The sequence below is a fragment of the Phalacrocorax carbo genome, chromosome 8, assembly GCF_963921805.1.
Source record: "Phalacrocorax carbo chromosome 8, bPhaCar2.1, whole genome shotgun sequence".
In the NCBI taxonomy this organism is placed as follows: domain Eukaryota; kingdom Metazoa; phylum Chordata; class Aves; order Suliformes; family Phalacrocoracidae; genus Phalacrocorax; species Phalacrocorax carbo.
Window position 1 is genome coordinate 7,143,308 of NC_087520.1, and position 14,645 is coordinate 7,157,952.

General features: G+C 60.0%; 1 protein-coding gene across 2 annotated transcripts in view; it reads left to right on the plus strand.

The window, feature by feature from the left end:
- The first annotated feature begins 1,851 nt into the window (after positions 1–1,851).
- The window catches only part of SYNPO (synaptopodin), a 23,154-nt gene continuing 10,360 nt past the window's right edge, over positions 1,852–14,645 (plus strand). The window contains exons 1-2 of one of the 2 annotated variants that reach the window (XM_064458487.1): positions 1,852–2,032; positions 9,954–10,733. In XM_064458487.1, coding sequence (XP_064314557.1) covers positions 10,259–10,733 — 475 coding nt within the window. In that variant the 5' untranslated portion in view covers positions 1,852–2,032; positions 9,954–10,258. Of the gene's footprint in view, positions 2,033–9,342; positions 9,364–9,953; positions 10,734–14,645 lie in introns of those variants that run through there. The other variant, XM_064458488.1, reaches the window with a different exon arrangement.

A 14,645-nucleotide genomic window follows, 5' to 3' on the forward strand; every position in this document is an offset into this window, starting at 1 on the left:
AATGTTCCCCGCCCCAGCCGCTTCCTCTCATTCTCTCCAAATTCTCCTGACTCCCACGACAAGCTTGGCGGCCCTGTCCCAGTTCTTCCTGCCCTGCGGCAGAGCTTGCCATGAGGTCGCCCACTGAGCCAGACACCGTGGCATGAGTCGGTGCTGGCACAGTCTCGCTTGCCATTGCCCCCGGGATGCTCATGAGGGCTGCCTGCATCCCGGGGTGATGTGTCTAGAGGATATACAGCTTGGCTCCATCCTCATGCCAGGGCTTCTGGATCCAGGCTGTGCCTTGCCTTAAAAATGAGACAGTCTAAAGCCAGGTTAATGTTAACCATGGGTCTGGGTGAGACCTGCAAGCCCTCCCCTTCCCTCCCCCAATAAAGCATCCCTTGTTCCATCCCTGCCGCTGGGAGCTGCTCAGCAAACCAGTCCCAGGGCTCACAGAGCTGTAATGTTTAACTTACCAAAATCTGCAATAAATTTTCCTAGCAGCCCCCAATCAGCTGGCCCCCATCCGCCGGCGCTGCAGGTTTATGAGCTCTGAAGAGTTATAAAGGCCTTTTACTGGCTGCATTTTTTATTTCAAATTAGAGTGTGACTGGATAAACACTGGACAAAGTACTGATTTACCGGGCACCCCGCGTAGTTCGGGGCTGGGGGCTTGGGGTCAGGCTGAGCTGCGGCTCTGAGGGATGGACAATGCGTCCCTTCACCCTGGCCAAGCTGGGCTGATGCCTTCCCCACCCTGGCTGGCTGAAACTCCAGGGTAGGGAAGGGGAACCCACTTCGGGTACCCCCATGGGTGCCAGGGCAAGGGGGTGGGCTCCACCAAAGGGCCCCAGTGCTGCTGGGTCCACCCAATCTGGGGAAAACAGAGCACATCGGCGGTCCCCTCAGAATCAAACCCTGCTTGGAGGCTTGCTGCCAGCTGATGTCCTCTCCTGCACAGAAGGTTGAAGCCAACATCTCTTCTATGGGAATAAGGGAGGGATGCAATTCCAGGGACCCCAGATGTCCCCATCCTACCTTGAGGTAGCCAGTGGAAACTGCAGGGACCAGTGCCAGCCACCCTCTGTGCTGGGGACCTGGAGGTGTCCCTTCCCTCCTTACAAAAGTAGTGTCACCCTGTTTTACAGGCACCACGGTCTGTCCCCAGGTGCCATGGAGGGAGACAGAGTGGGGAAATGGGTGAACAGTATGAGGACATCCAATGTGGATATTTTCCAGCCCTACCCTGCCAGCACCTTGCCTGCTTGCTGCTCCCAGGGATGCTCTCGTTTCCTTGGGGTGCAGACAGGGAGGAGATGCACTGCCAGCCCTCCACAGCCCCTCTCTGCCACCATTAGTCACAACTCCGTGGGACTGTGGGGCTCTGCCATGTCCCTGGGATGGCAGGGCTGTTTGGGGTCTCGATTACGGGGCCGGTTCCCCTCCTTTCATGGCAGGGACATGCAGCATGTCCCAAAAACAGGGACACCCCTTTCCTAGCCTTGAGTTCAGTGGGGTTGGCTGCTCTTTTGGAGGGACAAAATCATGCAGGGGGGTGATCCTGATGAAATCGAGCAGTTTTCCAGGCTGTAATTAAGGGTCTCCCCCCGCACAGGGAGAGGTGATGGGGCAGAGGGGCCACTTGCTGCCGCCTCCAGCCCCCTGGGACAGACACTGTGCCCCAGAGCCGAGCACGGGGCCGTGCTCCCAGCCGCTGTGAGCGCTTGAAGCATATAGGTGGTTAATGCCTTCAGCATGTATGAAATATCCCATATGCTGGGAAACAAAAGGGGCTCTGTGCTATTAAAGTTTCATTTCCCCACTCCCCTCCTCCCGCCCCTCTCCCCCCTGTTCACCCTGCCCTGCACGGCGCGGCTGGAGGAGAGCAGGCGAGGAGACCCGGGTGCTGCTGGCTCCAAGCTCCTGGCTGGGACCCTGGGGTCCAGGCACGGCAGGGGGACCGTGGGCTTGACCCCTTCCAGGCTCAGCTGGAGCACACAGAGAGCAGAGAGCTTTGCTTCCCCACAGGAGAAAAGGGAAGGGGAAAGAGGTGAGCATGGCGAGTACGAGCATCCCTAGGCTTACCGGAGTTGCCCTGCGCTCCGTGGCTGTCCCAGCAGGATTCTGGCTGTGGACGGCTCGCAGTGCCCATGGGGGAAAACTGGTGTCGAAGGACATGTTCCTCTGGCACCAGCATCAGCAAACTCCAAGACGGAGGATCTTCCCGGCAGAGCAGAGGGTGGAGGTGGGCTTCCCCAAGACCCCTGGCATGTCTTCCTCATGATGGGGGCTTTCTTGGCTCCTTGATCCTGCCCAGGATCGGGTGCCTCCCTGCCAGCATCCAGCCTGCCCTTGGCCGGGGAGGGTGGGGATTTGGGAGGGGGAGCAGCCCTTTTCCCCATGATCCCCGTGGAGCCACTGGGGAGAGGATGAACTGCTATGGGAGCACACTGGAGGGGAGAGACAAGGTGGGGGAAGGAAAGGGAGAGTTGTGCTGGGCAGAGGGCTTGGTGGCAGCAGAACCAACCCAGGGAGGCATCCCTGAGCCCTGGAAGGACCCAGGCCCCCCATCGGTGTCCCCTCACAGGGACAGCCCTTCCTCGTGGCCAGACCCCCAGGGGTCTGCAGGGTTTGGTCCCAGCAGCTCCGAGGGCTGCCAAAGCTGGTCCCCCAGGCTTCCGAAGGGGTTAAGAGAAGAAAGGAAAAGCAGAGAAAGAAAACAGAGGGTTGGGAGAGAGCGGCTCAGTCAGGGGCTGTTTGCACTGGCTTGGATGTGTCCTCGGCATGTTTATTCCTACTGCACAAGCACTTTTGCCAGAATGAGAGCCAGACTGCTGAGCACGCTGCACACACACACACACACACACACACACACACGCTGCTTCTGTCGCTCATCCACGCACAGCCCCATCCTAAAATGCGTCCCAGTCGCACCCTTCCTCTTCCACCTCCTGCTCATCTTCCCCGGCGTTAGGAATTGCACGGGGACCCCTGTGAGTAGCAACGGCTGGTGGCCGTGTTCTAGTTTCAGGGACTCCCGGAGCCCAGCTGAGCGGCAGGGCTGCCCTCCTGCCTCGCCTGCCCACACCCTGCCTGTCCTGGCTAAGCTTGCAGCTTTGAGCGAGCCGGATGGGAGCAAACCTCATGTCCCAAGGCCACCAGCCCGCTGTGCCGCTGGGGCCAAGGCCTGGGAACGGGCATGTGCTGGGGTTTGGCTGCCTTCCTGGGCTGGAAACAAAACACCCCCCTCCCTGGGATGGTCTTTGTTTCCCATGGACCGTCCCCAAGTGCTGCCTGTGGGGCTTGAAGGGGTGAGACCCTGCGCTCGGGCGCACTCGCTCCCTGCTTTCTCACTGTGCTGTTAAAACGTCCTTGCTCCTGGTCCTGGTGGTCTCCAGGCTGTGTGCAACGCTCTCCCCTCTCAGGTCCCGTCCTGCCCCTCTGGGATCAGAGCTGGGGACCAGGGGACTGGCCAGGGCTGCAGGTGCGGGAGGCACCGGGCAGCTGCTCCCCCTCTCTTAGCAGCACAGTCCCGTTCCCCAGCCAACTCCTCCAGGTTTTAGGTCTTCAGGGATGCCTGGTGGGGGGGTCACAGTGGGGAGGATGGGGCTGCCAGGGCTCAGCAAACCTTAGCAGAACCGCCAACTCTGCCAGTGACCTTGCATCTACACGTGGGCAGGTCGCGTGCCGTGATCCCGGCAGCCCTGGGTCGTGGCCCCTCATTTGTCTGCTTAGGGGACACTGGGGGGCCTGCGGCAGTGGGAAACACAGCTGTGAAATCAGGCCATGGCTTATGCTGCACTGGGCCCCAGGATGGCCCGGGAAGCTCGGCAGCCCCTGGGCCCTGGGGGGCTGGGGTGCTCTGGCTGTCAGTTGGCCCAGCTCAGGCAGCCCCAAATGCACAGAGGTTGCTTAAACTGGCTTTTCAAGCCCCTGTGGGTTTTTCTGCTTGGTTAATGGGTCGTGTCTATTGTCTACTGAGGCTGAGCTACCTGGGGTCGATGTGGCTGTGGGATGAGCCCCAAACGCACTGCAGGGTGAGCCCCAACCCCGCTGCAGGAGGCTGCCCTGCCCTCCCCACCCAGGCAGGTTTTTGGCATGACAACAGCTGCCACGACAGCCGAGGGTGACCCCATCCCCACTGCGCTCACCTCCAGGACTGGGATTTTGTTTAATTAGCAAGCATTTGTCATCAACACGCAGCAAATGTTCAGCAGTATCACTTGGGAAAGGCATGAAGGCACAGTCGAGCCAGCCATCCCTCCGGCATCTGCTGCTGGAACTCTGCGGGAAATTTGGGTGTGGGACCTGCTGTGCCGGCAAGCCAGTGGCTGCGCGGCGGGGGCTCTTCCCGCGTGATGGATAATGAAGGCAAGCTGCCCGGGGTGGGCAGGGATGTGTGGAGTAGTGGGGTTGGGAGCTGCCTGCACCCGGCTTGCCAAGCCAGCTCTTGCCGGCGCGGCTTGGGTCTGCTTTGCAGTCACAGTGGTGCCAGCCATGGGGAGACCCATGCAGTGCTCCCAGCCTGGCTGCTGGACCCCAACCGGCACGACCCTCCCTGCCCTGCCTCCTCCCGGACTGCTGCCTCAGCACCACATGTCCCAGGGCTGGAAAAGTCCCCAGTTCATCACACAGCCCCGAGTGATTTTATAGCAGCAGGGCTGGGCTTCCCCACCCCGACTGCCGTCAGCCCAAATCTTGGTATTTAAGGTTGTCTTCTGTCTCAGACCTCCCTGGTTTTTGCATTTGGTTTGAGCTTTGAAAAAGCTGAGCTACAGTTTTATCTCTGGCTTCCCACAGTGATCTGCTGGGACTCCAGCTGGCCATCCTATGTCCCTGAGCAGTGGTGGCCAGGGGTCCCTGTGGATGGCCACAAACCTCGGTGGCACCTTAAGCTTGCACTAGACTGCAGCTGGTGGGAACTGGGGTCCTCAGTGCTTGGCAAACCTGGTGCTTAGCCCCACAAAACTGCGTAAAGAAAGGCCTAGGGTGGCCGTGGCAGCTGGGCTGGGGCTGTCCTCACCCCCAGTGATGCAGCAGCTGAAGCTGAAGTCAGGGTCCAAGATAAGCAAAATGCAGGCATGCCCACGCAGGCAGCACCCGGGATGGTCTGGATGGGACCGACAGGTCAGACAGCCCTGTTAGGGATGATGTGGGGGGGTAGATTGACTTCTGGACCCAGTTAGGAGGACTGAGCAAGGTCAGCGTCACTCTACTGGAGTGCACAGGCTGATGTTCAATGGATGTAAATCCCCATGGAGCACTGGGGTTTGCTGAAGTCCTCCAACAGCCTGGGGCTGGGAGGTGGTTTGAATCATGGGAGGAAGGGAGCAGCTTTGCTGAGTGCTATAACCCTACAAAAAGCACCCCTGGGGACTGGGGCAGTGGAGCGGGTGCAAACACCCACCAGGGCTTGGTATGGGATGTTTGTGCTGGGGTACAGAATGCATTTCACCCCAAGCCCAGCCCAGCCTGCACTGTGCTGCCCTCCAAGGGACCGGCAATCCGCCCCCCAGCCAGCTGTCCTCCACCCCAGCCTGCTCTCAGCCTCCTTGGTGCCTGGGAGCAGAGAGGTGAGCTGCCCAGGGTCCTCCCTGTCCTCCCTGTCCTCCCTGTCCTCCCCGAATGGTGGAAGGGCAAGCCCAGGGCCTGTGTGAGGAGTCATGCAGCAGAGCAAAGGGATGCAGAGCAGTGCAGAGGGATGCCAAGCAGTCCCTGCAGCCACATCCAGCCCTTGCTTCCCGTGTGGGATGGAGGAAGGCAGGGACACGGTCCAGCTGTCCGGGATGCTGCTGTCCTCCTCTTCCCTTGCTTTGCTCACCACTTAATAAGAACAATTCCTCTGGTGCCCTGCCGTCCCCAGGCATTTCTCCTGCTGCTTCTCCCTGCCAACTGCGGACAGGAGATGAGGGTGCAAGCTCGCATGGGCACCTGCGTGCCAGAACCAGCAGCCCCAGGTCCCTACAGGCAGGCCGGGGCGTTGGGGACCATGGGGGTTGCACGGGGACAGGCATTCAGGAATGTTGTTTTTTCCATCCTGGTTTCCGTCAAGGTAGTAAATCAGCACTGCAAAAGGCTTTTGTTTTCCCCAGCACGCTGCTGGCTGCTGTGCCTGCCAGCCCCTGCCTCCTCTGAAGGAGCCGGGATGCGGCTGTCATTGCCCACACTCCCAGGGCTCGCTCTGGGGACAGGGTCTGGCCTGGCCTGGCAAGGCTGGGGACCTGTCATGCCAAGGGAGGTGACATGGCATCTCCTCTCTCATCCTGGCAGGGTTTTCCAGGGAAGAAATCGCATCACATCCCAGCTCACTTGAGCACCTTCCCTGGGTTCTGGATCCCCTCAGAGAGCTCTTGGCCCGTGCAAAGAAGGTTTTACTCCACCCATCCTGCACAGCCTGGCTGCATCCCTCCCGTTGCCATCCCCTCCCTGCTTGGAGCGGTCCCGGTCTCCCACGGAAGGATGTCAGGGTGACACCGAGCTGGCCTCAGCCCTGTGCTTTAATGGTGGGGTCCTTGTGCAGGGGGAGTCACCCCGCGGGAGGCTCAGCCATGTGCCCCCCCAGCATGCGGCTCAGCAGCACATCCCAGCCAGGTACGCAGGGAGCTGGGGGTGGGATATTGGATTGCAGCAGATGGGAGACAGTCTGGGCACAGGGTGACCAAGGCATGGCTCCAAATGCTGCTGGGTGACAGCTACACCGCAAGGACGTGTCCCGTATCAGGTGCGGAGGCAGCGCTCCCTTAAAGAGACACAGGGCACCCCAGGGATACACAGTCACCCCTTCAGGGATGCAGCCAACCCAGGCCCCTTTCCCCATGCAGTGCCATGGGGAGAAGGTGCCACGGAGGGGAAAGTGCCACGGGGGAGAAGGTGCCACAGGGGGAAGGTGCTCGGCTCCCCAGAGGGGACATTCAGCTGCTGGCACAGGAAAGGTGTGAAGATTCCCAGATGTATACATTGCAGTTGGGCTATTTTGGAAAGGGACAGAGCTGATCTTGTGACCGGAGCTGGGGACTGCAAGTCTGGACAGCAGGGTCCTGCCTGAGTGACAGCGACCCGCTGCCTGACCTCAGGGAAATCCGAGAGCCCCCACTGTGCTGGGGACAGCTTTCACACCCCTTCCCACCCCCGTCCCGGCTTGTTTAATGATGATGAAAACCAAGCATTGGGCAGTGATGCAGCTGGGGACAACACAGGAGACTGGGGACAGAGCCCAGTCTTGCATACAAATCCAACCCCACTCTATGATAACCTGTGGCCGGGCTACCTGCAGTCCCCAGGGCTGTCCTGGAGGTGCACCCCATTTTCTTACAGCTGTGCTGCCTGCTGCCCCTGTGCTGTGGCTGGGACAGGACCAGCCCAGGCCACCGTGGTCTCTTGGGTCCCCCGGGTGGGTGCCAGGAGCAGATGGATATGAAGACTTTGTGCAGGCCTTGTCTCCCTTGTGCTCAGTAGCCTGAATGCCAGCAATGCCTGCCAAAAATATTTGTGTGGGAGGTGGAAAGTTAACTTTAGTTTTCCTTTTTTCAATGGCAGAGGGGTGGCAGGGTGTGAGAAAGGCAGGCGGGGGGGCTATGTATCACCCACCAGCGAGTGGGCAGGGAAAGATAGCCAAGCAAAAGGTCTCCCTGCTGCCAGATTTCAGCATTTTGTGAATTGAAGGATTTTTTTTTTTAGTCTTCCTACCCTTGGCACCATTTTTCAGCTTCTCATAGGGACTCACTGCTGCTGGGGAGCATGAGGTTCTTTTTTGGAGGGGCATGGCTGGGCAGTGGCTTGTTGGTGCTGTGAGCTGGACACTGGTGCCTGACTCGAGCATCCCTTGCTCCCCCGTTTGATGCTGCACCCCTGAAATTGTCACTGAAATGACCCTCACGCCCCTTTACAACCTCTTTCTGCAGGAGGGTGTCTGCACAGGCGGGTTGTTGTTACCTCGGCCTGGTTTTGTGCACTGCTGCTCCTCTTCGCTGGTGCAATGATGCACCCAGGGCACATATACCCATCCTACCCAGCTGGTCCTTGAGCAGACAGGATCAGACTCACAGCATTTGCTAGAGATGCATGTTACCCATAAATATTCTCTTCTTGCGCTGCTGTAGAGCCTAAGAGCCATGTCCCGGGGGAAGGCAGCTACTCTGCCAACAGCAATGCCAACGTTCCCCCACCGTGGTGCCAGGCTCAGACTGGTCCCCAGCAAGGCAGCAGACGCGTGACTTGGTATTTCGGCAGCGTGGGCAGCCCAGTCCCTGCAGTGTGTCCTGGGGGAACGCTGCCGCTCGGGTGTCGCCAAGGAGGGGTTTGCCCGTGAAACGCTGGAATCGTGGGCGCCCATCCCCAGGATATGCCTATCTGCAGAAAGAGCTCCTGAAACGGAAGGGGGTGGCTTTGGAAGATGGTTTTCAGGGCGGTACGGGTTTGCCCAGCCAACTGTCAAGGCAGCTCCAGTGAGGATGGGCGGGAATCGTGCCGCCCAAGAAACCTCCTCCCTACATATGGAGCCGAGGGGGTGGGAGGGGGAAGGCGGCAGAGCAGCTCCGAGAGGATCTCTGCTGACCCGAGCTGGGCTGGGGCTATTTTCAGCAACTTTCTCTTTGTCCTCATTTGAGATAAGCCAGCTCCCTCCAGCTCCCACAACTTGCCATGTTTCTAAGGAAAGATGTGGGTGGCTTCCTGCAACTACTGGGGCCCCAAATTACATAAAGAGCAGGATGAGATTCCTTTTTCAGAGAGAAACATCAAAATTTTCCCCCCAGGATCTCTTTGGAAACCCATGTTGAATAATTGCAGCAGAGCAAAGCAGGAGGAAGGATTTCAGAAAGGGCAGATGATTTCCTTTGGACATTCTCAAAAAAATGCAGCCTCACATTTGGGAAATGCCCAAGCCCCTGTTTGGCAGCAAAGCTTTCACTGGCTGTTTTCAAATCTGCCTTAATTTCCAAAATAACCTTGCTAAGGATGGGAAAAGTTTTGCACACAAGCTGTGCGAGCCCCAGATGAAGCTGCAGGGTGTATTTGTGCCTGAGCTCAACCCGCGGCGTTGACCTAGAGCATTTTCTTATTTCACTGAAAAATCTTGCGATAACTCAGGGAGGGTTTTGGGTCTAGCAGAAACCACTTTTCCTCCTTGGCCGGCTGTTAGGCTGGGAAATCCACCCCAGCCTGTGTGCTGTGGGCTCTGTGGGTCTCCCAGGAGCAGCAGTGCCTGGCAGGCGCTTCCGTGGGACCCAGCCTTGCAGCGAGCACAGCTGGGCGATGCTGTGCTGAGTGGCTGCAGAGGACTCACAGCACAGGAATTTCCCCCGTGCGCTGTAACCCATATCCTGCACCGGGAGCAATGACATCCCCGTCTCCTAGCTGATACCTCACCTCTCGGCTGTGTCGGTGCGTGCATTCGTCATTCAGCGGGATTTATGCTCAGCAGAAGGGAAGTGGGTCTGTCTGTGCTTGTCCTGGCACAGTGTGAGTCACTCAATGGTTAAACACGGCTCTGTTAGCTGGATGCTGGGAATTTTGCTTTCCAGCAGGATGGTGGTGGGAGCCAGAGCTCCTGCTAACCCTGAGTAAATCCCTCTCCACAGGGAACGGGCTTCTTCCCTGAATGCTCCCACCTCCTGAGCAGCAACCATCCTTCAGCACTGGCCACAAATGGGGGTCTCTATGGCCCTGTCTGGGCTGCTAAAGCAAAGGGAGCTGGGCACTGTGCTCTGGCCCTGGGTGCTGCCCCCAGGGTGAGGTTGGGTGGGCGAGGGTGCTGGGGTGGTAAACGTGGCATTGTGGGGGCTGCTGGGGTGGGGGGCATTTCCAAATGATCTGGTAAGGAGTGTTTGCATCTCAGGGGGTCTTTCCTCGTGGGGAGTGGTGCTGGGGCTGGAGCCCAGGCTGGGGATGGCAGGAGCTGCACCACTGGCTGCAGCCGGAGGAAATCAGTGCATACACAAGCATCCTCAATGCTTCCCCTTCCCTCTGTACAGGTTTTTAGATGCTCCTCCTCTGCCTGCCTGGATAAGAGAAATTCCTACAAAATTATCCTTGGTGACGTGTGTCCTCCAGGCAAATCCCTGTGGCTGGTCTCTGAAAGCTGCCCACTCCCAAGGCATCGTGCCTGTTCATCCCACCTGCACGGGGAGTAAAGCTGAGGTTACACCTTGCACGTGGTCATCTCCCCTCTTGGACGCAGCCTGTGCTCTGAGGGATGCTGCCGGGGAGGAACCAGCTCCTTGGCCATGCTGAGCGGGTTTGAAAGGCTGTGGAGTGCCAGCAAAGGAAAGCGTCAAAGATGCTGAAGGCAACGCTACAGCAGCCCTGCCTGCAAACCCAACCTGGCTGCCCCACAGCCAGCGAGGCTGTGCAAAACCCATGTGTCTGCAGGACAGCCGAGGGGGACCCTGAGGGGGACACCAGCTGTTGGCAGGAGAGGGGGAACAGAGTGGGGCAGAGGTGCTGTCAGCTCCGGGATGCTCCTGCCCCCGAGCCAGTCAAGCAGGAGGGATGGATGGGGCTGCTGGGAGGGAAGGCAAGCAGGACCTGCGGGAAGGAGCCTGGGGGGCTCAATGGGGATGCGCCGGGTCCCACATTGGATGGTGGCAGCCCGGCTTCGGTGGCTGAACCCTCAGCACCCACAGAAGACCCTGGGTCTGCCCCAGATCTGCCCCCTGCAGCAGCCAGCCCTGTGGCCAACCCCAACCAGGAGTGGAAAGTGGTGAAGATCCAACGGGTCCTCATCAACCCTGCCGGCGAGCCGAGGAAAATGGGTAAGAGAAACTCCCTTTGGCTACCATCCTACACCCTGAAAAGCAGTGCTGTGTTCCCAGTGCAAGGACTGCCATGGACCATCACAGCAGTGGGAACACCCGTCTGTTCCCAGGGCAGGACCTCTGCCGGATTACAGGTCCCAGGCTCCTGGAGAGCTACTGAGGCTTTTTTTAGCTTGAGATGATATTTCTGGCCTTAAAAATAAGGAGGAATCCATGCCTTTTCTTAGGAGAGGGGTGGGAAGGCAACGGGTGAGTTCTCACAGTCTCCAAGAGCTCAACTGAACCTCAAGTGGGGCACGAGCTGGGTGGGCTTCTCAGCCAGGGGCTCAACAGGACCCTGCCAAAAGGGGGGTAATCCAGGCCAGCTCCTGGGGCACTGCCTGGGACAGGGACACCTCTCCCCGGTCAGTCAGGGCGGGTGTGGCCAAGCATTCATTACGTGGATTGGGGCCATCTCTCTTTCAGCCCCTGGTTTAAAAACTAAGCGCTTTATTTCAGGCTGGTTGGTTCCTACAATGTACTCTGCCATCGCCTCTCTTCACAGCCCTGTTTCTCAGCCGTTCCTCTCTGTGACTGTTCCTTTGGCCACAGTGACAGAAATACAGGCGCATATCTAGGGTTACCACAGCCACTCCCATGGCCAGACCTCCCCACCCAGGGGAGATGCTCCCACAGGATTAGACCCATCCTCTTACAGCCATCGGATCCGTTTTTAACCCTCGCTTCCACCCTTCTTTCTATTTTGCTCCTGCCCAGCTGTTATCTCAGCTGCCATGTGGTGCTGGGGCAGGTGTGTCACTGTCCCCAAGGGATGGTGTTATCGGATGCTGCCGCTCTGCTTAGAGCCTGGTTCTCCCAAAGCAGCCCCCAGGATGGGGAGGGACGGTATCAGCTGGGGATGCTCGACATGAACCTGGTGTCCAGAATCTGTCCCCTGCCTTTTTGGGGTGTCAGATGTCCTCAAAACCAGCAGCTCCCTGGCTGGGACAAGGGCTGGGAAGCTCAGCCAAGCCCTTTGGCTCACTGCTGCCCTAGCAGCTCCCCCGGCCATACGGGCGTCGTGTTTCAGGGCTCAGCACACAAACCAGATGGACCCAAATAGTCTTCCCACTTCTCACTTTGCTCTGGGAAGGCAGATCTGCGGCAGGGAAAGGTCAGGCCTGACTGTCCAGGCTCAGCATTTTCCTAACCCACACCACCATCCAGCACTTTTGCTGCCAGCCCGGAATTTTAAAGTAACTCAACAGGTTTGTTGGAAAGAGTTTGTCTGTCCCATTTCCTCCCCCTCCAAGTGAGATCACCACCATCCACTGACTGCGGGACCCGTCAGACTTTCCAGAGCCTCTGGGCAGGATGTCGCTGAGGGTCCTGAGCACCGGCAGCAGTGCCAGGACCTTGCAAAAAACCTGCAGGTTTGCTAAGGAGAGGTTTGGTTCAGAGCAGGGAGAGCAGGAGAGGAGGGAGGGAGAGGCAGGTCCCCGTGCAGGTGGTGACAGAACTGCCTCGGCAGCAGGATGTTTGCAGGAGCATCCCCAGGAGTCGTCAGTGATATGCTCCTCTTCTTAGCCGTGCTGGGGATAAAATACACTCACCCCTCCCCATGCAGTTCCTGCAAGCAAAAAGAGTGCATCCATCTGCACCCAAAATCATGCAGGGGTGGTCCTGCAAGTTGGGAGCCAAGCAGGTGCCACCTGCCCTGAGAGGTGCAGACCCACCCAGGCAGGTCCCGGATGCCCCTTTGGGCCCCATCCAGCAGCCCAAAGCCAGGCTGGCTGCTCCCAAATATCCGGCACAGCGGCCCGAGCTGGTTGGCACCTCTTGAGGCAGGCTGGGGAGCACAGGAGCCCCGGGTAGAGGCAGCAGCTGGGAGATGCAGGAGGCAGGACTGGTTTCTCTGTCTGGTGTGCAAATAAACGGAAGGTTTCGCTCCCTGGGGGCTGCCGAGCCAGCGCCAGTCTCCCTCAAAAACCAGAAAAGCACAAAAAAGCAAAGAGGGACAGGAAGAAAGGAAATTAGAAAGGCAAAAAATAAGGCCAAGAGCTCATCCTGCGGTGTGGACAGGCACGAGAAGGGGGTGAGGCTGTTCCCACCCGCAGCGGTGCGCAGAAGCTCTGCAGCCCCAGCGGGAGCAGGGTGGTAGAGGTGGGAGGTGATGCTGGCTCTCCGGGAATCATCTCGCTCAGGGCTGTAGGCCCCCCATCACTGGGAGCTGACCACCCATGGCACAGGGCTTTCAGTGCTCTTCCCAAGGGTCCCCAGGATTTTTGTCCAGCACCAAGTGCCTGTGCTCTTTAGGCACAGAGGGAACCAGCAGCAAGGGCAGGCCTTGCTTCCCCACCCTGTACGGTGCTGCAGGTCCCAGAGGTGCTGGGGGGAGGGAACGGGGGTTAGGGGTGGGGGGGATGCGCAGGGCTGGGTAGGGGGATGCCTCAGGGTGGAATAAGGGGATGCCCCGGCCGCTCTCGCCCCGGCAGCGGGCTCAGGGCAGACCCAGCCGGGCGGGGAGCGGCGGGGCGGCTGCCGGTGCCGCCGGGGAGGGGTACCCGTCCCGTCCGGTCGGGCGGGCGGGCGGGGCGGGCAGGGGCAGGGCCGGCGGGACCCGCCACCCCCCGGCCCCGTCCCCCGCTCGCCGCCCCTCCGGGCCCGCTTCGAGGGCGGAGCTGCCGCAACTTTCCTGCCCGCCGCCTCCTCGCCGGTGCAGTCGGGCTGCGAGGGGCGGCGGCGGCACCGGCACCGGCACCGCGGGTAGGGCCGGGACTGGGTAGGCAGCGGCTGTCCCCAGGCGGGGCTGGGGGCGCTGGACGGGGGCGGGGGGGCAGCCGGCCGGGGGTGGGCCGGGGCAGAGACCGGGGGTTCGCGGGGGTGCCAGTGCAGAAGTGAGGGGGTGGGTGGGAGAGCAGAGGGGGGTGAGCGGGGGTGCAAGGGGGGGGTGTGCTGGGATATGGGGATATCCAGGGGTGCTGGGGGCTGGCTGTGCACGGGGGGGTCCGGGGGTGCATGGGGGGTCGGGGGGTCCACACCTAGAACCCCCCGTGGGGGTGCTGATGGTGGGTGAAAGGCAGGCGAGTGGAGCCGGCAGGCAGCCCGGGTGGGGCGAGGGCTGAGCGGGGTTCCTCTCTCGGAAATTAGCCGGGCGGGTGTTGGTTCCCTCTGCCCACACCCGAGGTTTGGCACGGGGCGTGGGAGGCACGGCGGGGGAGCGCAGGGGTCCCCCGCGGCTCGGCAGGGTCATACCTCCCAGCTCAGCAGAGCGTCTTCCCAGGCAACGTCCCCTGTCCCCTCGGTGGGGGCATGTCCCCTCCTCTGGCTGTGCCACCCTGCACTGGAGACACAAGGTCTGTCCTCCGGCTTGGCAGCCAGTGGGATGGATCCTTTACGGGTTGTGCAAGGACAGGCAAAGGCCCCGTTTCGTTCTGCTCCCCTCCCCGCTCCATCCATCCGACAGGGCCAAGCCGAGCCAGATGACCTTCTCTCACAGGCCAGCACCTCCGGCTCATGGCACCAGCCTGGCAGGGCTGTCACCAGGGCCCCAGCAGCCCAGGATATGTTGTGGGGAGTCTGAGCACTGGTGGGAGTAGGGGGTCTGGGACTCACCTGCCACGTGGGATGGGGTCCCCCTGGTACCCAGCCATGAGATGGGCTGGCTCTGCTGCGTGCCAGGCGGATGGATGGCAGGGCAGCCTGGAGGAGGTCTGCCCATCTCCAGCCTCCCTTTGCAAAGCTAAAAGCTTAATTTTGGCCAGCTGGGGGAAGGTGCTGCCTCCACTTTTGTGGTAACAGCAGCCTCTTCTTCCCCAGTGGGATGCACTCAGGTCTAGGGTGCTTGGCAGCATCTCTTGGCTTGGTGTGCCCCAGGAAAGTGGGGCTGGGGCTGGGGCAGCCAGTCCCTATTAAAAAGCAATCCCCCCC